We start from the raw sequence: 25,550 nt of genomic DNA on the forward strand, positions 1-25,550 counted from the left end.
TATCTTTGTTTAAAAAAAACCTGCTTTGTCATCAAATATATATACATGATTAAATGGAATTCTGAATCACAACAGACAGAACAGTTAATTGCTACCAGAGTGAGACACTCTGCACTGACATTGTTATTCTTTTAACAGTAACTAAATCCTTTTGATTTATTTTGGATTGTTCTTGAAGATGATTACAGCTATGTTGGCTTATCTGTTGTTCTGGTACTCCATTCATTCTTTGTTGATAGATGTAAAACATACTGATAAGATGACTGATATGACTGCCTTATGATCTGCTTTACTTGAATGATTTTGAATTTTTCTTTTAGTTGCAGAGTGTTCAGTCTCTTGATGTATTTTACTCTCTCTCCACCAAACTATGGATGACAGGCAACAGGCTGATCCCATATTTCTAGATTTCCGGAAAGCATTTGACATGGTACCCCATTGCAGGCTGTTAACAAAGGTACGAGCATGTGCAGTAAGTTCACAGATATGTGAGTGACTCGAAGACTTCTTAAGTAATAGAACCCACAATGTTCTCCTTGATGGTGAATGTTCATTAGAGACAAGGGTATCATTAGGAGTGCCCCAGAGAAGTGTGATAGGACCACTGTTGCTATTCACCAACATAAATGATTTGGTGGACAGTGTGGGCAGCAGTCTGTGGTTTTTTGCTGATGATGATCTGGTGTATGGTAAGGTGTTGAAGTTGAGCAACTGTAAGAAGATTGAAGATGACTTAGACAAAATTTATAGTTGGTGTGATGAATGGCAGCTAGCTCTGAATGTGGAAAAATGTAAGTTAATGGGCAGGAAGAACAAACCTGTAAGGTTCAGATACAGTATTAGTTGTGTCCTGCCTGACATAGTGAAGTTGTTTAAATATGTGGGCATAATGTTGCAAAGCAATATTTAATGGAATGAACATGTGAGAAATGTGATAGGGAAGGCGGATGGTTGACTTCGGTTTATTGGGAGAATTTTAGGAACCTGTGGTTCAAATGTAAAGGAGACCACATATAGGATGCTGGTGTGACCTACTCTTGAGTACTGCTTGAGTGTCTGGGATCCGTGCCAAGTAAGAATGAAGGAAGACACTGAAGCAGTTCATAGGCGGGATGCTAGATTTGTTACTGGTAGGTTCGAACCTATGGGGATTCTATGGGAATGCAAATGGGAATCCCTGGGAGGAAGGTGATGTTCTTTTCGAGGAATACAATTGAGACAATTTAGAGAATTGGCATTTGAAGCTGACTGCTGAACAATTCTACTGCCACCAACATACACTGTGCATAAGGACCACGAAGTCAAGATATGGGACATTATTGCTCATGCACAGGTACATAGACAGTCTTTTTCCTTCACTCTATTTGTGAATGAAACGGAGGAGGGAATGACTAATAGTGGTATGTGGTACCCTCTGCTATGCCCTGTGTGGTGGCTTGCAGAGTATCTATGTAGATGCAATATTGAATCCCTGTTCCCTTAAAATTAGATGAAATTTGATAATATACAAAAAGAGACTGTTAGTGGTAGTAGTAGAACACATTCTGTAGTGAGGGAGAATTATGTAACTGTTGCTGGAGGCAATTATGACTATGAAGATGATGATGATGATGATGATGGTGCCTCTAGCAGCTGACAAATGAATATAATTTTATCACTTCTGTTTTACTGAAACTCAACACTTTATAATGCAGCTTATAAGTAACTGCACACTTGTAAATTCTCATATTACACACAGCAGCATGAGACATACAAATTAAATTCCTAATAAGGGTACAATGCATGTACTAACATACAATGATTTGATAAAGCAATTCTGCAAATCTTCTGATTACAGCTGCATCTGCTATCTTAAAGTGAATCCTTGGAAGAGTACTGTGCACATGCAGCTATCTGGCTGTTGTTTACCATACCAAATTTGCTGCTGTGTGTTCAAAACAAACTTATAGAACAATTCTACACAGTTTGTCAATTACCAGAGCTGGGTGCACAACGCTGTATTCATGTGCATTCGGGCTATTTTTCCAAGAAGCCATCATGTTGCTCATATTACAACTCTAGGTCAGTGAAACATCTTGAACATTTTGCTTGTGGACAGCTATGTGCTGCAAGAGTCTTCTAGAGTTTTCTCCGTGACAATTTTTTTTCGTGCACATATATGCAGCATTCTCTTTGACTGTCAGAGATTCAAGATCACAAAAAATGAGTTTTTTTATAAAGGAAATCATTTTTCAGATATTATGTGCCAATAGTGTGGTTGCTTGTTGTGATTACAGCAAAATGAGTGACAGAGAAATGTCACTGACACAGCATTGACCAGCATGCATGTAGGTGGAGACAGTGCTCAATAATTTACATGAAATTATACTGCCGTGACTATATGTATTTTTGAGAATTTTTAAAAAGTAAACTGAGACAGAGTATTGCTGACAGGGTATGTAATGTTGAAGGTGAAGGTGCCTGTCACTTCCTACATTAAGACTGAAGACAGATGTTGGGAAATAAGAGGTAGTTGGCTCTGAGCACTATGAGACTTAACATCTGTGGTCATCAGTCCCCTAGAACTTAGAACTACTTAAACCTAACTAACCTAAGGACATCACACACATTCATGCCCGAGGCTTGGGAAATAAGAGCCAGTGACTGAAAAATTAAATGTGAATCAATTATTTAAGAAGTGGCATGATTACCACCTAAAGGATTTCCCACTGGCACCAATGTTACTAACTTCTTTGAAATGTAATGGATGACATATCCAACTGGACTTCAGGCTTTTAATAGAACTGATCAATGGCTCATCTTTTCACTGCATGCTGAACTTGCTCCTACATTTAAATGAGTGGATTACCTGATACACTCCATAAATTTACTATATGACAAAGACAAGTTCAAAATTATAATTTTCCATTTTATAGAACTTCAATGTCATCAATAAAATAATTCTGTGTGCGCGAACACACACACACACACACACACACACAGATATACAGAATAATTGTTCAAACATGAATTTAACATGAATAATATTAATTTTATATTTTTCAAAAACCTAATTACTTTTCATATGTTGGATTTATTTCAAAATCTGGATATTCATTTTAATTTTAATTTGAAGTCACTGATATCAAAAATTGTTAAATATAAGCTGTCAAAATAACTTGAAGCACTATTAGTGACAAATAATTTAGTTGTTATGTAAAAGAGTTTGTTTGATGCATATATTAGCTTTGATCTCAATGCATATATTAGCTTTGATCTTCTTGAGTTGGTTAGAAGAAGCTGTTGTATGTAGCTGAAGGGAAGTGAGATGTGAAAGTTGGTTTTGTTTCATGCACATGTTGTGTTGTGTCTGTAATTGTTTATGTGAATCATAACCATTTAGAAAATATGAAATAAACATGTCTACCATGGATATGAACATTTGCAACTTTTATTTGTAGTACAAAATGCAACAGTAGACAAACCCAACATCTTTCTGCATCCATTTGGTATTTAGGTGCCTCAAGACTGCTGGGCTGACAACAAGAAAATGTACAGAACTTAAAGAAACAGATAATTGAAAATAATTACTTTCACTTTTGCTACTACTGGAAATGATATACAATTTGTAATCTGTTATCTCTTTTCTAGAACTGTTTAAGAAGTTGAAGAAAAATGACTGCAACCACTTCATTGTAAAAGTGAGGTTTGGGAAGACATTTTGATTTTTCATAATTATTGGTACATTATCGAGGTTGGAGGGGGGGGGGGGGGGAGATTAGTGTTTTAACATCCTGTCGATAAGAGGGTCATTAGAGGTGGAGCAAAGCTCGGATTAGGGAAGGATGGGGAGGGAAATTGGCCAAGCTCTGTCAACCATCCAAGCATTTGCTTGAAGCGATTTAGAGCAATCATGAAAGACCTAAATCAGAGTGGCCAGACATGGGTTTGAACTGTTGTCCTATACAATGTGTATCCAGTGTGCCAACCATTATGTCACCTCTCTCAGTTATTAGCAAGTTGGTGGGCATTAGAAGTTCTTGTGTGTGTACTTTGACAGCAAATTAAACTTGCTCTGCCTTGTCCTACGTCTAGCAAAAAGACTTCATCCTGAAACTTTTACTTATGCATAATTGCATCATCTACATATAAGGATGCAACAAGAGTTGCTTACTTTGTAACTTTTTTATACATTGTTGTCTTACAGAAACATATTTTGGGGTAATCAGCTCATAGCAAAAAAATTCGTAGTTCAGAAGAGAGCTATCGATCTTGAAAGGTGCTCATCTAAGACACTCTTGCAGAAATCTGTTCAGAAAACTACAGATTTTTACAAAGATATCTTATTATGTTTTCTCCCTTGTATGTTTCATTAACAAAAATCTCACTCTCTTTCAAAACAAGTAGTTCACATTATGGTCAACATATGAGGTCTAAACAGGACTTACACAGTAGCCAAACCAACTTCGTCCTTATGCGGAAAGAAGTAAATTACTCAGGTGTGAAATTTTTAAGTGATCTACTTACAGATGTAAAAAGTCTTAGTCTTTACACACACAAATTCGAGATCAGACTGAAAAAATAACTGCTGCAAAACTCATTCCACTCAGTTAGCGAATTTTTTGGCATAAATGAGAATGCATGTGTGTAATTTTATTGTATAACTGGGATGTCCCATTAGTATAAGCATAAATTATCTTGTTGTAAAAGATATACTGACGTTTATGTATTAAGATATCTCTGATATGAATGTCTTGTAGTGTATGAGTACATATTAATTCTCATGTCTTGTTGTATTATGTACCGTACTTACTTTCGTGTATTATTACATAATATTAACTAATATGAGTACTATCAACCATATTGTACCCCGCTGTATCCAGTACTGTAAATTTTATAAATAAATCATGATTGTAAATATTGTTAAAAACCTGACCGACTCAGTTAGAATATAATGAATTTCCTTGAGACAGAGAAGTTGCTGTCCATGCATCAGCACGGCTTTAGAAAGCATTGCTCCTGCGAAACGCACCTCACCCTTTTTTCACATGATATTTTGCGAACCATGGATGAAGGGTATCAGACGGATGCCATATTCCTTGACTTCCGGAAAGCGTTTGACTCGGTGCCCCACTGCAGACTCCTAACTAAGGTATGAGCATATGGGATTGGTTCCCAAGTATGTCAGTGGCTCGAAGACTTCTTAAGCAAAAGAACCCAGGATGTTGTCCTCGATGGTGAGTGTTCATCGGAGGTGAGGGTATCATCTGGAGTGCCCCAGGGAAGTGTGGTAGGTCCACTGTTGTTTTCTATCTACATAAATGGTCTTTTGGATAGGATGGATAGCAAAGTGCGGCTGTTTGCTGATGATGCTGTGGTGTACGGGAAGGTGTCATCGTTGAGTGACTGTAGGAGGATACAAGATGACTTGGACAGGATTTGTGATTGGTGTAAAGAATGGCAGCTAACTCTAAATATAGATAAGACTTCATCCTGAATCAATCACGTCGTTTAAATATTTTGGCGTAACATTGCAGAGCGATATGAAGTGGGACAAGCATGTAATGGCAATTGTGGGGAAGGTGGATAGTCGTCTTCGGTTCATTGGTAGAATTTTGGGAAGATGTGGTTCATCTGTAAAGGAGACCACTTATAAAACACTAATAGGACCTACTCTTGAGTACTGCTTGAGCGTTTGGGATCCCTATCAGGTCAGATTGAGGGAGGACATAGAAGCAATGCAGAGGCGGACTGCTAGATTTGTTACTGGTAGGTTTGATCATCATGTGAGTGTTACGGAAATGCTACAGGAACTCGGGTGGGAGTCTCTAGAGGAAAGGAGGCGCTCTTTTCGTGAATCGCTACTGAGGAAATTTAGAGAACCAGCATTTGAGGCTGACTGCAGGACAATTTCACTGCCGCCAACTTACATTTCGCGGAAAGACCACAAAGATAAGATAAGAGAGATTAGGGCTCATACAGAGGCATATAGGCAGTCATTTTTCCCTCGTTCTGTTTGGGAGCGGAACAGGGAGAGAAGATGCTAGTTGTGGTACAAGGTACCCTCTGCCACGCACCGTATGGTGGATTGTGGAGTATGTATGTAGATGTAGATGTAGATGGTTCCATATCCTACCAACTCTGATGCTATTGGAATCAACAGAACTCAAAGAACTCACTATTAAATTATTATTATTATTATTATTATTATTAATATTATAACTATTGGATAATAAAGCTGTGTCTAGAATAACTTTGTTTTCACAGTATAAACAAACATTTTGTTGTTGCTGCCATATTACAAAGCGATATTGGTGTCTTCCCTGATCATTATGTGAACAGCTGCTGCTGCTGCTGCTGCTGCTGCTGCAGAAATGCACTGCCCAGCTCTCATAATTTATCTGAGGTGAACAGTAATTGCAAAATGACACAGTGATCTTGGTCAAACAGATTTACTTGATATGACACCACATTTTGTATTGAATTCTGGATATCAGTATTTACTGATGATGATGTGTTTTACTCTAAATACAGAAAGGTTTCTGCTCTGCACACCAAAGCTGATACTAAGGTTGCAGATTCACTTAAGAAAATAAACAGAAGAAGCTCATGAATCTATATAAATTTTCTTAGGAAAACAGTTTTGTTTCATCATTTTCAAAGAGTTAATTCATTATCTCATAATTAACCATGACTGCAATTTTACAATTTTGAAAGCTTCAGTTGTTGAATGTATCAACAGAACTCTCATGAGAATAATGTTCAATATATTCACACCACTAGGATCCTTCAAATGGACAAATGTGGTATAATACCTGCTGGGTCAGTACACTCACACCAACACAGTACAATTAAAATAAGGCTGTCTGGTGTAAAAGATAACAACTTTTTATTAATTGCCAACAGCAAATGCAGATTACTGACTCATGTATATCTAAATTTATGGTTGATGATTTTATTATGATCAACAGACATCAGAAAGATTCTGAAAATGGGGTACACCAGTGCCGCAAATTTGTATGCCAAAACAGTTTGAGTTTTAAAAGAACAGAAACAAATCTAAGAACATACTTGTTTGAAGATAACATGTCCACACACATAGCTGTAGGTTTCTACAAAGTAAAATTGCAGAAAATGAAATATCCATTAAATATCTCGAGAAAATTGAATGAAAATACAGAACCAAGACTTCATTTATTCATTTACTCATTTACTCATTCATCACACCCTGTAGACCCCATCAAGGAGAACCTTCAAGGTATAAATTACCAAAATGCACGCAACTTGCAGTAACTTCATCTATGCATAGTATTATAAATAAACTTTACTAGGTATCTGCTTAATACAGTTCATACTAACAGCAGCAAAATATGCTACTGCCTGCCCTGTTATACTAAATAGTAGCTGCAGTTTAGTTTCTTTTGGTTTAAAGTGACATATCACCTGGATTACCTAGTGGTGTCACGATCTGATGTTATTTGTGTGTGTGTGTGTGTGTGTGTGTGTGTGTGTGTGTGTGTGTGTGAGTGAGAGAGAGATAGAGAGAGAGAGAGAGAGAGAGAGAGAGAGAGAGAGAGAGAGAATCTTAAACAGAGCTTATTGGAGGCTAGTACAGGAAGGACATTTGCAATGGAACTGTTTGAGGGACGATGAAGGGGGAAGGGGGGATTGGGGGGGAGGGCTAGGGGTAGGAGAAGGCACGAGTCTGGTATGGAAATACTGAGCCAAGACTGGGAGATCCAGCAACATGTTTAATATAAGACAGTCACTTTAATTTGTTGAATTCCCCTTCACCCTCCAACGTTGCTGGAGGACACACTCTAACTGTCTCTTACTATGATTCCACATGGTAGTTCATGTCATAAATTAATGATTGCATGTTTGACTTTTTGAATTGGTGGACCTAAACAACAAGGTAGATTGTGGTAGAACATACACAGCTGTTACATCAAAATGATTTTGAGAAAATCAAAGGCTGTTATACCAGTGTACCAATTGAAATTCATACTTTAGACAATCCTGAATGCAAGTACTCTTCACAAGATGTTGCTTATCAGGTAAATATGAATATTTATTTAAGAAAGTAAACACTGTTAAGTCCTGTCCTTTATCATAATTTACTTTAATTTACATGACAGGGTGATGTTAGAAATATTATGGGCCAACCTTAAAAATGTTTACATGCTGTAGCAAGGTGCTTGCTAAAATTATTTAGATTGTGCTGAATTGCAGATTAATTTTTGAGGTTGTTATACTTTATTATCGAAAGAATTGTTAATGCAAATCTTAGAATTAAAAACTGAAATAATTCAGATGTTTTAAATTCACATTTTTCATTGGTTTTATAGTAAAGTTTTGTTAATTCATGCAGAAAGTAAACAGTGGTATGGTAAGTCAGTTCTAACCGAGGGCACTCAGTTTGCAAGTGAATGTTGTTGAGCACCCATTGATGAATTTTTAAGAATAAATTTTTTGGTAGAATTCGTCATTTTACGAATACAGGTTTGGGCAAAAATATGGAAACAGCATGTGAAATGTATGCTTGAACATAAATGTGGCTGCTAGCCAAGCTCACGAGATGTGTTGCTGTATTTGACCACAAATAGCCTATGTGCAGTGTCCTCCATGATGAGTGCTTCACCAAAATTTATATCACATGACACTGCGAAACCAAAGTACGCAACATATGACAGCTTTCCTACTTTTACATCACATATGTCTGAGAATGTTCTCACTGTAAATAATGAGATAAACAAAAGTAACATAAGTATTATGTTCCAGTCAATCTACATGAAGTATCTTGGGATGTACAAGCAACAGAACACCATCTCAAAACTATTTTTGATGTTATTCAAAATGACTAAACATGATTCATAACAGAAAAAGATTCTTCTGTAGCTGAAGAATATCAGATAATGAGATGATATATGTACACCAACTGACAGGATAATGTGAGTAGAGTGGGAATAACACTATAATATTTTAATTTATCTCTGAAAATTAATCATATTTACGTCATTTAGACTTATGTGATGAGTGAGTTTTAAAATGAAGTGGAAAAAACCACTAGTGGAACAGACTCTTTATACAAAATAAATTTTCTATTTAAATATAATGTTCATCCCATCAGAATTATTTAGAAATGTTAATCTGATGGCAGGGACTTTTTTAAACGTCATCAACGAGCAATAGTGGCAGGATGTTTATAGTGCTGATAACATAGGCAACAGATATAATGTCTTCCTAAACACATTTCTCATGCTGTTTGAAAGTTGTGTTCCATTAGAACATTTCAAACATGGTACTAGCATTAACAGACAACTTTGGTGGCTAACTAATGAGATAAGGATATCATGTAGTGCAAGGTGAGAAATAAATCAAAATTTTAGAAATATTCACAACTGAGAGGCTGTAGCACATTACAAATAGTACTGTAAGGTGCTTAAAGATGTCATTAGCAAGGCAAAAATCATGTGGTGTGCAAATCGAATAGCTCCTCCATAGTGCAGCATTAGTGTTACCACCTACCGCGCAAGAGGGCCCGGGTTCAATTCCCAGCAGGGGACTGGGTGTTGTGTATCTGTCGTCATCATTGACATGCAAGTCGCTGAAGTGGCATCATCTAAAAAGACTTGCAATATGGCGGTTGAACCCTGAAGGGGATATCCCAGCCAATAGATGCCATACAATCATTTCATTTTCATCAAATAGCTAATTCTCAGGATAAAATTAAAACAATGTGGTCAGTTGTGAAGGAAGTGTCTCACCAATAGTACAAGTTCAAGGATGTAAAGTCAATACACAGAAGAAATGTTTTTGTTACTGATAAGTTAGATATATGTAATGTATTTAACAATCACATTCTAAACATGTTGTTGTTGTTGTTGTGGTCTTCAGTCCTGAGACTGGTTTGATGCAGCTCTCCATGCTACTCTATCCTGTGCAAGCTTTTTCGTCTCCCAATACGTACTGCAGCCTACATCCTTCTGAATGTGTTTAGTGTATTCATCTCTTGGTCTCCCTCTACGATTTTTACCCTCCACGCTGCCCTCCAATACTAAATTGGTGATCCCTTGATGCCTCAGAACATGTTCTACCAACCGATCCCTTCTTCTTGTCAAGTTGTGCCACAAACTCCTCTTCTCCCCAATCCTATTCAATACTTCCTCATTAGTTACATGATCTATCCATCTAATCTTCAGCATTCTTCTTTAGCACCACATTTCAAAGGCTTCTATTCTCTTCTTGTCCAAACTATTTATCGTCCATGTTTCACTCCCATACATGGCTACACTCCATACAAATACTGTCAGAAACGACTTCCTGACATTTAAATCTATACTTGATGTTAACAAATTTCTATTCTTCAGAAACACTTTTCTTGCCATTGCCAGTCTACATTTTATATCCTCTCTACTTCAACCACCATCAGTTACTTTGCTCCCCAAATAGCAAAACTCATTTACTACTTTAAGTGTCTCATTTCCTAATCTAATTCCCTCAGCAACGCCCGACTTAATTCGACTACATTCCATTATTCTCGTTTTGCTTTTGTTGATGTTCATCTTATATCCTCCTTTCAAGACACTGTCCATTCCATTCAACTGCTCTTCCAAGTCCTTTGCTGTCTCTGACAGAATTACAATGTCATCAGCGAACCTTAAAGTTTTTATTTCTTCTCCATGGATTTTAATACCTACTCCAAACTTTTCTTTTGTTTCCTTTACTGCTTGCTCAATATACGGATTGAATAACATTGGGGAGAGGCTACAACCCTGTCTCACTCCCTTCCCAACCACTGCTTCCCTTTCATGTCCCTCGACTCTTATAACTGCCATCTGGTTTCTGTACAAATTGTAAATAGCCTTTTGCTCCCTGTATTTTACCCCTGCCACCTTCAGAATTTGAAAGAGATTATTCCAGTCAACATTGTCAAAAGCTTTCTCCAAGTCTACAAATGCTAGAATTGGAGGCAAACGTAGGTTTCCCTTTTTTTAATCTAGCTTCTAAGATAAGTCGTAGGGTCAGTATTGCCTCACGTGTTCCCTTATTTCTATGGAATCCAAACTGGTTTTCCCCAAGGTCGGCTTCTACCAGTTTTTCCATTCATCTGTACAGAATTCGCGTCAGTATTTTGCAGCCATGACTTATTAAACTGGCAGTTCGGTAATTTTCACATCTGTCAATGCCTGCTTTCTTTGGGATTGGAATTATTATATTCTTCTTGAAGTCTGAGGGTATTTCGCCTGTCTCATACATTTTGTTCACCAGATGGTAGAGTTTTGTCAGGACTGGCTCTCCCAAGGCTGTCAGTAGTTCTAATGGAATGTTGTCTACTCCCGGGGCCTTGTTTCGACTTAGGTCTTTCAGTGCTCTATCAAATTCTTCACGCAGTATCATATCTCCCATTTCATCTTCATCTACATCCTCTTCCATTTCCATAATATTGTCCTCAAGAACATCGCCCTTGTATAGGCCCTCTATATACTCCTTCCACCTTTCTGCTTTCCCTTCGTTGCTTAGAACTGGGTTTCCATCTGAGCCCTTGATATTCATACAAGTGGTTCTCTTTTCTCCAAAGGTCTCTTTAATTTTCCTGTAGGCAGTATCTATCTTACCCCTAGTGAGGTAAGCCTCTACATCCTTACATTTGTCCTCTAGCCATGCCTGCTTAGCCATTTTGCACTTCCTGTCGACCTCATTTTTGAGATGTTTGTATTCCTTTTTACCTGCTTCATTTACTGCATTTTTATATTTTCTCCTTTCATCAATTAAATTCAGTATTTCTTCTGTTACCCAAGGATTTCTACTAGCCCTCGTCTTTTTACCTACTTGATCCTCTGCTGCCTTCACCACTTCACCCCTCAAAGCTATCCATTCTTCTTCTACTGTATTTCTTTCCCCCATTCTTGTCAATTGTTCCTTTATGCTCTTCCTGAAACTCTCTACAACCTCTGGTTCCTTCAGTTTATCCAGGTCCCAGCTGCTCAAATTCCCACCTTTTGGCAGTTTCTTCAGTTTTAATCTACAGTTCATAACCAATAGATTGTGGTCAGAGTCCACGTCTGCCCCTGGAAATGTCTTATAATTTAAAACCTGGTTCCTAAATCTCTGTCTTACCATTATATAATCTATCTGACATCTTCTAGTATCTCCAGGGTTCTTCCTTGTATACAACCTACTTTCATGATTCTTGAACCAAGTGTTAGCTATGATTAAGTTATGCTCTGCGCAAAATTCTACCAGGCGGCTTCCTCTTTCATTTCTTACCCCCAATCCATATTCACCTACTATGTTTCCTTCTCTCCCTTTTCCTACTCTCGAATTCCAATCACCCATGACTATTAAATTTTCATCTCCCTTCACTACCTGAATAATTTCTTTTATCTCATCATACATTTCATCAATTTCTTCATCATCTGCAGAGCTAGTTGGCATATAAACTTGTACTACTGTTGTAGGCGTGGGCTTCGTGTCTATCTTGGCCACAATAATGCATTCCCTATGTTGTTTGTCGTAGCTTACCCGAACTCCTATTTTTTTATTCATTATTAAACCTACTCCTGCATTACCCCTATTTCATTTTGTATTTATGATCCTGTATTCGCCTGACCAAAAATCTTGTTCCTCCTGCCACCGAACTTCACTAATTCCCACTATATCTAACTTTAACCTATCCATTTCCCTTTTTAAATTTTCTAACCTACCTGCCTGATTAAGGGATCTGACATTCCACACTCTGATCCATAGAATGCCAGTTTTCTTTCTCCTGATAACGACGTCCTCCTGAGTAGTCCCCGCCCAGAGATCCGAATGGGGGACTATTCTGAACATAGCAGATGAAATAAAAACTTATTATCTACAAGGAATCATATAACCCTCTTAGAAATGGCTTTCCAAGACTGCTATCTGAAATACAGCTTCATCTTCACGATAATGACAAGGGGGGCCGTGACCGAGCGGGGGGGTGGGGGGGGGGGTGGGGAGGGGGGGAATGATTGAGTCAATTATCAAATTGCTGAAGACTGAAGGTTCTCGTGGAGATAATGGGATATCTAGCACGGTACTAAAGCACTGTTGTTCAGTATACATTAGCCCAGTACTTAACCACATTTGCAATTTTTCCTTTAGCATTGTTCAATTTCCTGAATGATTAAAGTACTGAATGGTGAAACCACTTTATAAAAAAAAGGAAAAAGGGATAACGTAGATAATCTTAGACCTATTTCTACGCCACTGGTGTTGTATAAGTTATTAAAAATGCTGTATATATAAGAATATTTGATGAGTTCAGTCCACATAATTTTCTGTCACATTTACAGTTTGTTTTTGAAGAGGTTCAGCAGCTGAATACACTATATTCTCTTTTCTCAGTGAGGCACTGGTGGGATTAAACAAAAAGTTGCAAACAATAGGTGTTTTCTTTGATTTACCTAAGGCATTTTATTGTGTTAGTCACAGAATATTACTGTAGAGGTCGGGCCATTATGGAATACGAAAAGCAGCTCACAATGGGTTCCTCTTATACTGTAACAACAGACAGCAAAAAGTTATTCTCCATAGTAATGAGAGCTACTATGAGGAGGCATCTGACTGAGGCATGGTTAAGTGGAGGATGCCGCAAGGGTGAGGACGACGACTACTATTTCTGTCTTTTAATGTGATTCTAAAATATTTGTGTTTGCTCGTAAACACTAGCTTGGTCATGAAGGATGATACATGGGTGATGTATCAAATAGTACACTCCAAGACATACATTCATGGCTTGTAGAAGAGAAATTGATGCTTAACCACAGTAAGACTCAGTTTTTACATGTTATAACCCACAATTCAATTAAAATTGACATTTTGATTAAACTGAACTGGCATATTATTATCAAGTCTGGTCAATCCAAATTTCTAGGTGTTTAGATAGATGGTAATCTGTCATGGAAAGCAAAATTTCTGAATCTTGTTCAAAAAATGGGTGCTGCTATACTCACCACTGGAACAGTATCTGCAGTAAGAGATATGGTGAGGTGCAAATTAGTCTACTTAGCCTATTTTCATTTGCTTATGACATATGGATATGCAAGATGTGGTAACTATTCCTATTGACAAAGAGTATTCTTTGATGATTTTGTTGTTAACAATATGAGCTAATTCACAAGATTTAGTAGCTTTCATTCGGTTAACACTAGGCACACATACAATCTGCATTTGAATTGCACCTCCATGACTCTCGTGCAGAAAAGTGTGCAGTATTCTGCTGCATCCATTTTCAGTAAGCTATAATAATTAAACACTCTTAGCAGTGATTCTCACACTTTAAAGTCTAACCTGAAGAATTTCCTCATGGTTCACTCCTCCTATTCTATTGAGGGAGTTATTGGAAAAACTTGAGATATATCGTTGATTATGGTACTATATACAGTTTGTCATTTGCACAGGATTCATGTAAATTTATTTTTATCTATTATTAACTTTTCTGACGTTAATTTCATGTACTGACATATTCCATGATAATGGAGATTTGCCCCCAGTTTGGTTCCATGGAACTAGATGTGTAAAATAAATAAATCTCTCCACACAGACTTTCCATCCCAGATAACAACTGAAACTGATATGAATCATGTAATTAACCAGAAAATTTATGGACGTTGATAGTATGTAGATATTATAGCTAAATACATACCTCTCCTGGTACAGCAACTGGTTTAATATTAAATTCTTCATCCATTATAATTACATGTACTCCTGGTAGAAGCTTCCCCACAGGACAAAACTTACGCTTTTCTGGATCAGGTATTACTGACAAGTCTGCAATAGAAGATAAAAAGAAGAATGGTGGAATAGCCTTATACTCATCATCAGGAAAATTAAATCAGATTCAAACATAAATCTTCAGGATACCTGCGCATGCAATATCATGGCATTCTGAAACACTATACAAATTCAGCATCTTCACTTGAGGAAAAATTTTTGCAAATCTGTCTCTAAGTATCATTGTAACAACTTCTCCACAGAACCATATTTGCCTGTAACAAGAAGTAAACTTAGATCAACAGGTATGTAAAGTGTAGCATTGATTAGGAAATATATCCAGTGTTTTATTACCTCATGTGTTTGAAAGCTTCTTGAATTGCATTATCCTTGTTGAAGTCAAGCAGTGTCTGAAGCAATGATGGAGTGAACATCATTCGTGTAATTTTATGCTTTGATAAAAATGTGAAAAGCCTAGGTGGATCATAAATTATATCATCTGGCACAATGTATAAAGTTTTCCCTGTGGACATAAAATTATTTATCTGTTTTTTAGCAGACTAAAGACAACCTGCTTTATTACAGTTATCAAAATCTAAACCTTAAAAATGTGGAAAAACTGCCTTCAAAGTAAATGGTTAAAATGTCAATTTATGTCATGAAAATTCATATTTCCAGACTTTATTACATCCTCTATGCCTTGGTGTAAATAAAATAAGGTGTATTGTATCATTAACTTGAACATGATGATACTATATTCTGATGGTTTGGGAACATATTAAAGCATACAGTGTGGGAAACTCCCTATGCAGTTTGTTGGAAAGCAATACCTGTGATGTATAACCTTCACAAACTTTTTGATGTGCTCTTGCTGGTATTCTATGCACTGCTGCATCTGTTCATGGTAGGCTTCTTTTGGTAGGCCTTTTAGGTATGTATCATAAACAGGGACAGTTACGTCAGGGCTAAGAGGTGGATGGGGAAGTGTCTGGACCTGAGAATCCAGAGCAAAGAGTTTGTTTTAGGAGCATGGTGAGCTGGTACATCGTAATGATGAGGCAGAATCCCTGCTAGACATGATTTGGATGTTTCTGCTTGATAAATTCAAATAGTTCAGGCACTGAATCTCCACAATGCCAACCTAGAATAACAGTCTTACTTCTGTCAATACACTGGTAGTGACATGCCCACTTTCCACAAAGAATGTGTATACCATCCTTTTCCTCACACTTTATGCAATTTCCACTATTACTGGATGGCTCTCCTCTCAGATCGTCTATACAGATGACTGCCTCCAATTTGACCTGCCAGGTCCGCCGCTCGTGGTCTCGCGGTAGCGTTCTCGCTTCCCGAGCACGGGGTCCCGGGTTCGATTCCCGGCGGGGTCAGGGATTTTCACCTGCCTCGAGATGACTGAGTGTTTGTGTTGTCCTCATCATTTCATCATCATCTAGGAAAGTGGCGAAATTGGACTGAGCAAAGATTGGATAATTGTACGGGCGCTGATAACCACGCAGTTGAGCGCCCCATCATCATCATCATCGTGACCTGCCAGAATCAAATTTTCCTAGCATATGCTGGCAAAATTAAATGCTCTGAGTTTCTTGATCACAAGTTAGAAGGTGCAGTGTCCAATGACTAAAGACATAAATTAAAAGATCCTCATACACAATCTTATAAACTGCTGCTGATCTCCATGAGTGCATTCCATTTGTAGACAGGTGCAAGAGGAATGTGGACTCAAAGGTTGTTTACTTTAGTAGCACCAGCTACTGATTTTTGTCCTCAAGAGAGTTTCACTTATGCCTGAAATGATGAAACTAGTAACACACTGTTGTTTTGGAAAGTGAAGAGTCATCAAAGCCTGCTGCAAATTTTCCAGACACATCTGCATATAATACTATCTTGAAATAATAAAGATTATCTTCATAGAAATGCATCTGTTACAACTTCATTACTGCCTCAATTCAGTTATACCACCCATGGTATTGAGATTTTCAGGTAGTCACCTGGCTAGCCAGCCACAATTACATTGATTTTTATTACAAATCAAAAGTCCATTACAGGAAAGGATTAAAATCCAACCTTTTTATTTTGTGGGCCCTGCTCTACAATCACGTCTCGGTGCACTCATTATCACTGTCATTCAGTGTAAGCTTATGTAGTCTTTGGGTTGGACAGCAGCATTCTTGGTAATTATTAATCTCTAACTGATAAGAATATCTTGGGCATTAATAAAGTGCTTCAGCTGTATTTAGTCCTTTATTATTGGATCACTACCAATTTTTTGACACTAGAAGCCACATCTTCAGGTGAACATATAACTAAAACATATGATCACCTGAAGATGTAGCTTGTGGTGCCACGAAACCAGTAGTGACTCATAATAAAGACTAAATACAGCTGAAGTGGTTTATTAATGTCGAAGATGACTACTCATAGCTGTTGTTGCCCTACCTACATGTACACTGAGGCTTTTAACCACAAAATATTATTCAAATAATTATATAATCAATTGTTTAAGACTTTCCTGATGCAGAAAATAACACTGAGTATCTCATGCATTTGATACACTGCTCAGCATCATCTGATTAGTTTTTCAAAATATGGGTGAACTACATCAAACTACATAAATATGTGGAAATATCATATTAATTAAAAATTATTATCCATTCTATATAACTATATAAATTTTCTTCTTCAAGTGAATGGTGTTTGAGTAGGGAAAAATGAATGGGAATCTCAAACATCTGCTACATAAGTTGTCACAATTTGAAGAATGAATAAATTAATTTTACTCTTCAGGAGTCAAGTAATATTACCAGATTTAGGTTTTCCATGATTTCCCTAAACCACTTAAAGCAAATACTTAGGTGGTTTCTTTGAAAAGGGCACAGCTAATTCCCTTCCCCATCCTCAAAACAATCCAAGAACGTGCTGCATCTCTAATGACCTCGTTGTTTATGGGATGTTAAACCCCATCTTCCTTCCTGTTTTTCTAGTCAGCATCCTATGGATCTTGAATGACTCCCCAAAGTACAACATAACTCTATTTATGACTCATGGTAGACTTCCTCTGCAAAAAACTCTTAACATTAGATACACAGCTTAACATTATGTAGGCTACAGAGAAGAACAGGTAGACCCTGCTCAAACTTTCAAAACATTTCTCTGAGGATATCTTTTCTACAGATGTGGATGAAATATACCAAAATTTCATTTTTATAATTATTTTACTTCTTATGTCTTATTATTTTACAGGTCAAACAACTTACCTTTCATCAGCGGCCTTAGCATTTCCCAGACAAAAAATACATTGCAGGCCTCTCGCTCTGTCTCTTCATATGGATATGCAAGATGTCGCCAGTGGTAAGAAAAAACTGCTCCACGATGTGGACACTGTATACCTAATGGGTATGACACAAAAAGTAATAAAAAGGTAAGTATTCAAAAGCAGTTTTTCAAATATTTCAATAACATGGTTATTTTTATTCTTGGGCATTATGTCATGGTCTAGGGCATATTTCTGTGCTTGATGTTTTGTCTCCTATTCCTGGAGAAATCCATTGAGGCTAAAATATGCAGTTAGACAATATTCAAACTTCAACAAGCTCAGAAACTAAACAGTTATATATAAACAATTTGGCTTGTTGACTTTGTTTCAAGTTGGTGTATTAACCTACTGCATAATTTAGGTTCCTGATGAAACATAAGGCACCAGGAGATGAAAATTAGGCACAGAAACATGTCTTAGACCATTACCTAATGTCCAAAGAATAAAAACTGCAAAGACTTTCAATAACTGGTATTTCAATTAAGAATTAAAATGTACACCTTCACTGTTAGTTGAAACTTAAACATACTGTTATATCAATTTATGGTGCCTGTTCACATATGTTTCTTTCAAAATATTCTCATTAGGTTTACTTGATTAAATGTATATGATACAGCTCTTTCTTGGCTAGTAGTGCAGTGCTATGATGAGTCTTTGTGATCTTCCCAAGGTGTTTTATTGTGTATATCATGTTATTCTCTTAGAAAAACTCAAGTTTTATGGAACTGATGGCTTTATATACACCTGGTTTGAATAATACCTAACAAAGAGAATAATAATTCAAACAATGTTGGAAGGATAGAAAATTTTAGTGACTGGGGAGAAACCACATAGGAGGTCTCATAGGGTTCAATTCTGTGCCAACTCCTATTCCTTACATGTGTTAATGACCTTCCACTTAACATTCAAAAAGCAGAATTGGTCATAAAATTGACTCTCCCCAAATTTTGAAAAAAAAAAAATGCTATATTAAGTTATATACAACAAGTAGAGTCATGCCAATAATTGATGTAAAACATGAGCAAGGGTCACTAAATAGGGTAGAATGCTCCAAATTTTTGGGAGTACATATTGATGAAAACTTGAACTGGAAGGAGCATGTTACTGAGCTTCTCAGACAATTAAGTTCAGCTATTTTTGCTCTTCATAAAATAGCTAATCTTTGCTACAAACAAATCAACCTCTTGACATATTTTGGATATTTCCACTCAATAATGTCTTATCAAATAATTTTCTGGGGTAATTCATCACTCAGAAAGGAAGTATTGATAGCAGATAAATAGGCAATTTTAACCACGCCATTACAAAATATATATTCGCTAATAAGACATGTTGTAAGTAATCCATCACATTAATATTCATACCTACAACACTAGAGGGAAAAATGACTTTTATTACCCAGTGTTAAAAGTGTCAGTGGTACAGAGAGGAGCTGAGGATGAAGCAATAAAAATTTCAGATAATTTATTAATTTATTTTATTTATTTATTTATTTATTTAGCACCCGTATTATCACATTCATGATATTGGACTTGTCAAAGCACAGAACAGTATAAAATATTACATATTTACATCATGTACAAAATCTTATCATTGGTATCAACACATCTTTAGAACAAAACATTATTCTGCTTACGTACTACATACAAATAGCAGAAAAGCTTGTGAAACCCCTTGATTGATTTTACTAAAACTATTAAATACCAGTACTTTAGTTAACTAGGCATAGTAACATACAGCACAAAAGTTAGGTGCATAATTGCATACATACATGAATGAAAGAAGTTTGGTTTTATCTAGGTATGGTGGATAACTATGAATTTTTGTTTAGAGTTATGAAGTAGATCTACAGATTTGAGCAACATTCCAGGCATTCGTTAATGCTGTAAAAACTGTTGTTTATTAGTTGATCTTTTTAGTTCTTTTTGGAATGTATTAGTGTTTGGTATTTTTTGATGCTATCTCTACAGAATTTTTGGTTTGTAAACAGCACTACCCTGATATAGTGATTTTCTGTGCACATCCCTATGATAATCATCCCTGTTTCTTGTTTGATAATGGTGGATCTCACTATTCAAAGGTGAAACTTGATGGTTTTTAATGAAGCATATGCTTTCAAATATAAATATAGATGGTAAAGTCATGATTTTTAATTCCTTAAAGATACCCCAACATAGTGCTCTGTAAGCAACATCACTTATTAACCTAAAAGCTTTCTTTTGGAGCCTAAAAGACTGCTTTGCAAAAGAGGTATTTCCCCAGAACACTATTCCATATTTCAGTAGACTATGCAGTATGTGTAATAAGCACTTAACACTGTTTCAGTATTGCAGCAATCTTTAAGCACTCTTAATATGTAACAGTACTTGCTTAATATTTTGTGAAGCATTTCTACCTGTTTTTCCCATCTTAGATGCTCATCCATCCATAATCCTAAGAATTTTATGTGATTCTTTTGCTAATTTTGGCTATTCGATAATGTGAATTTTACATTGGTCCTATTTTTGTTCCTTATATGTTGACGTTCATAAATACAGTTTTCTTGTCATTGGCAACTAGAAAATTATCTTTAAACCATTTTTCTGCCACTTCTGCTGTTTGTCGACTTTTTGCTGCATCTCATAATCATTCTTCTCTTTTATAATGAAACTGGTATCATCAGCAAATAATATGGTATCAACTGTTGAAAACTGATAATTAATATAAATCAAGAATAACAATGGTCCTGATTCTGAGCCCTAGGGCACCCCACAATTAACTTTTTTATATTCAGAATGGTATACATTCCCGTCTTGAGTAATTTTTACTCTTTGTTTCCTTTCAATTAAATATGACTTGAACCACTCGTAGGAAATACCATGGACAACATAATTATACAGTTTTAACAGCAATAGATTATGATTTATAAGATCGAACACTTTGGAAAGGTACAAAAACAACTCATAGATCAGTTCCTGGTCCTCAATAGCTTTGTAAACAAGTTTTAGGAAACTGAAGAGAGCTGGTTTTGTGTAGATTTTCATTTTCTGAAACCATTCTGTGCATTCACAAGAATTTTATTTTTGTTTAGGAAGACTAGCAATCTGTCATACATTAGTCTTTCAATTATTTTCGAAAATACAGATAATAATGATAGAGGTCTGAAATTTTTAATGTTAAACTTGTCACTACTTTTATAAACTGGAATTACTGCTGACTGCTTAAGTTTACTTGGAAACACACCAGTTTCAAAGGAGTCATTGATTATGTACACAAGTTGAGGGACAACATTATTGGTACTATATTTAATAATTTTGTCAGGGGTACCATCAAATTGACAGGTCATTTTGTGGTGTTACCGCCAGACACCACACTTGCTAGGTGGTAGCCTTTAAATCGGCCGCGGTCCGTTAGTATACGTCGGACCCATGTGTCACCACTATCAGGGATTGCAGACCGAGCGCCACACAGCAGGTCTTGTCTAAAAAGACTCCCTAGCACTCGCCCCAGTTGTACAGCCGACTTTGCTAATGATGGTTCACTGTCTACATATGCCCTCATTTGCAGAGACGACAGTTTAGCAAAGCCTTCAGCTACGTCATTTACTACGACCTAGCAAGGCGCCATATTCAGTAATTAGAATGAATTCTGAACAGACAATATTGTGAATCATGTACCGTCAAGAGCGACATTCATCATTAATGGATTAAAGTTAAGTATCAAACTAATTATGTCCGCTTTCTGAATTCTAATTACTTGTCATGTTCTAGACCTCATAGTCAGTATAGTCCTTCCCTGCTCATGCCAGCCTGCATGAGCTAAAATGCGTGCATTTCGGCCTCCCTAGTCACAAGGTGTTGGCTCTTCTGCCAACACAACATTGGTGACAAGTGTAAAAACGGTGTTCTTATCTATACTACCCTGATTTAATTGTGTAATGGCTTCGCCACAATCTCCAGATGTACTGTCCAAATTTTATCGCTTACAGAATCATCAGATGCAGGCATTACTGGATGCCCTTAGACAGCTCGTCCAGGGTCAACGTGCAATGCAAAACGATGCGGCAGCCGCCGCTCCACCGCTAACGCAGCCACAACAAGCAGTTGCACCGACCTTCAGACCTTTTGATGCTGCACTGGAAAGCTGGACGGAGTGGTCACACCAATTTGGATTCCATCTCGTCACCTCCAGAATTCAAGGTAGCGAGCGGTAGCCTTTTCTTTTGCCGTCCGTCGGTGTGCAAACCTACCGAGTGATAGTTAAATTATTTCCCCGACGCGACGTAGCAACTCTGTCCTACAACGAAATTCTGTCTGCATTAGATGAATATTTCAAACAAACAGTCAATGTAGTTGTGAAACAGTATACCTTCTTTCGTACAAAATGTCAGACTAATCGGGAGTGGGTTGCAACCTTGCAAGGCCTTACTAGGGATTGCACTTTTGAGTGTCAATGTGGACTCCCATATTCAGATACTATGGTACATGATGCAATTGCACAGAACGTTTCTGATGTTCGTATAAGGGAACAGATTTTGAAACTAGCAAATCCCTCCCTTCAACAAGTGATGGACATATTGGATCAGCAGGACACACTTGACTTTGCTCAGGAATCATTTGAAACTTCACCAGCCGTGTGTCAGGTTAGCCGGCCCGCTGGGCGAGCTGCACGGAGCAGTAAACAGCCCTCGTGCCCGGCCGTGCCGTTGCCGCCAGGCTCTCAGCCACATGTGCCGCGCCGGCAAGCAAATGCAGTGCTTAAAACATGGGCTACTAAACATTCGTGTGCGAATTGCCCGTCACATCAAACTATTTCCTTTTACTGTAATAAAAAAGGGCATGTTCAGAGTGTTTGCCAGAAAAAGCTCAGATCGGAAACTCCAAACCATTCCAGGACCTTTTCTTCAGGCCGGAATTGCATTGGATTTCGGGATCGGTGCTGTGCTTGCGCACAAAGATGGCTCGCACGATCGCCCTATTGCCTTTGCGTCCAAATTGCTCTCGTCTGCGCAAATAAATTATTCACAGATCGAGAAAGAAGCATTGGCTCTCGTATTTGGTGTTACAAAGTTTCATGACTTCTTGTGTGGTCGTCACTTTACCATAATCACAGACCACAAACCTTTGACATCACTTTTTCATCCGAACAAGCCTGTATCTCCACGTACAGCGCAGAAATTCATTCGCTGGTCTATTTTCCTCTCGCAGTACCGCTACGATATCTTGTACCGGTCCACTGCTAAGCATGGAACCCGATGCGTTGTCCCATTTGCCTGTTGCTGAGCATAGAGCATTTGATTCCTCCGAACTTGCTTGCATGTTCATTGATTTGGAAACCAATACGTGGTCGAATCATTTCCGATTGATTTTCGTCATGTGGCTACAGCCACAACTGCCGATCCTGTCCTTGCTACCGGTCTGCGTTTTGTTGCTACGCAATGGCCCTTGTCCAAGTCATTGGTTCGCCGATTTTTTGCTCACAAGGAGAGAGTTTTTGTTTGACGTGGTGTTTTGTTTTTGCGTTCTGATAATGATCAGTCCAGGGTCGTGGTACCATGTTCGTTACAGTCCTCTGTCTTAAAACTTCTCCACCAAGGACATTGGGGTATAGCAAAAACGAAACAACTTGCTCATCAGCACTGTACTTGGTTCGGAATCGATGCCGCGATTACGACTATGTGCTCCTCTTGCATGGCATGTGCCAAACAACAATCAGCACCACCGCGGAAATTCTTTGCATTGCCAAAAGCCACTTTCCCTTGGCAACGCTTACACATCGATTTTGCTGGTCCATTCTGGAATGCTCGAGGGTTGGTTGTGATAGATTTATTCAGTAATTATCCTTTTGTTGTCCAGAAGTCTTCCACGACATCATTTGCTACCATCCAAGCGTTACCTGCTATCTTTTGCATTGAAGGTCTTCCACAGACAATTGTTTCCGACAATGGCCCACAATTCATGTCTGCTGAATTTCAGTCATTCTGCAAGGCCAATGGTATTCAACATCTGACGTCTGCGCCCTTTTTGCCACAGTCAAACAGTGCCACTGAATGATTGGTCAGGACTTTCAAGTCACAGATGTTGAAGTTCAAAGAGTCGCATTCTCGGGAGGATGCGTTATTGCTCTTTTTGTCCTCGTATCGCTCTCAGCCCCGAGATGGTCGCTCACCGGCTGAGTTGCTCCACGGTCGCTCTCATTGAACCTTGATGTCTTTGCTACATCCGCCGCATCAGGTTCCTGTGCAGTGGCAGACACCTACTTTTTCCCAGGCGACGTTGTCTACTACTGCCACTATCGAGGTTCATGGCATTGGCTCGAAGGGCGCATTCTTCACTGCCTCGGACGTGCTACGTATCTGGTTTTGGGGGCCTCTGGTGAGGTGCGCCAGCATCTCAATCAGCTGCGCCTCTGTCATCGGACGAGATCTGCTGCTCGCTGTCTGCTTTCAGCAACGGTGCCGTCCAGTCAGCGCCCCGGGGACCCATCTACTGGCTCGCCTCAGCCCCAGGTGTTACTGGCGCTGTCTTCCATTTTGCCCCATGGCGACGCGCTGCCGCCGTGACCAGTTGTCCTCCGACATGGAACTCTTGCCCGCTCTAGACCATATGTCGTCATCGCCCGTCGGGTGCCCCGGCCCGATGGAGGTTGACCCTTCGGCCCCTTCTGTCTCTCTACGGGCACAAACACCGCATGTTGGCGTGCACCCTGGACTAGGTTTTCAGGTGTTCACTAGCTCCCCGCAGTTCGAAAGGCAGGGTGCGGGTGGCACAGCCTCGCCTGTTGTTAGGCTCTCCACCTCGTTGCATACGTCAACATGGGGGTCCTCCCAACGGCGGGCGGAGGCCTTATACCACAACTGTCCGACGATTTGTGGGGGAGGAATGTGTTGTCACCGCCATACACCACACTTGATAGGTGGTAACCATTAAATCGGTTGCGGACCGTTAGTATACGTCGGACCCGCGTGTCGCCACTATCAGTGATTGCAGACCGAGTGCCGCCACACGGCACGTCTAGTCTAAAAAGACTCCCTAGCACTCGCCCCAGTTGTACAGCCGACTTTGCTAATGATGGTTCACTGTCTACATACAGCCTCATTTGCAGAGATGACAGTTTAGCATAGCCTTCAGCTATGTCATTTGTTACGATCTAGCAAGGCGCCATATTCAGTAATTAGAATGAATTCTGAACAGACAATATTGTGAATCATGTACCGTCAAGAGCGACGTTCATCATTAATGGATTAAAGTTAAGTATCAAACTAATTACACCCACTTTCTGAATTCTAATACCTCGTCATGTTCCAGACCTCACGTCAGTATAGTCCTTCCCTCCTCACACCTGCCTGCGTGAGCTAAAACGTGTGCATTTCGGCCTCCCCTAGTAATACGGTGTTGGCTCTTCTGCCAACACAACACATTTTACTCTTTAGTTTGATAATAGCCGATTGTACTTCTTTGGGTGTTATGGGATATATGTACATTGTCCTTTCATGTATTGGAGTTGTTACCTTTGT

At 38.4% G+C, this 25,550-nt stretch overlaps 1 protein-coding gene across 3 annotated transcripts in view; it reads right to left on the reverse strand.

Moving 5' to 3' along the window:
• Nucleotides 1–25,550, reverse strand: part of LOC124721554 (glycine betaine reductase ATRR-like) — a 314,803-nt gene that overhangs the window by 125,399 nt on the left and 163,854 nt on the right. For all 3 annotated transcript variants that reach the window (XM_047246588.1, XM_047246590.1, XM_047246589.1), the window contains exons 5-8: nucleotides 17,997–18,128; nucleotides 15,076–15,244; nucleotides 14,872–14,996; nucleotides 14,654–14,778 (exon numbers count right to left, since the gene is read on the reverse strand). In XM_047246588.1, coding sequence (XP_047102544.1) covers nucleotides 14,654–14,778; nucleotides 14,872–14,996; nucleotides 15,076–15,244; nucleotides 17,997–18,128 — 551 coding nt within the window. The remainder of the gene's footprint in view (nucleotides 1–14,653; nucleotides 14,779–14,871; nucleotides 14,997–15,075; nucleotides 15,245–17,996; nucleotides 18,129–25,550) is intronic.

The sequence above is a fragment of the Schistocerca piceifrons genome, chromosome X, assembly GCF_021461385.2.
Source record: "Schistocerca piceifrons isolate TAMUIC-IGC-003096 chromosome X, iqSchPice1.1, whole genome shotgun sequence".
NCBI classification, from domain to species: Eukaryota; Metazoa; Arthropoda; class Insecta; order Orthoptera; family Acrididae; genus Schistocerca; species Schistocerca piceifrons.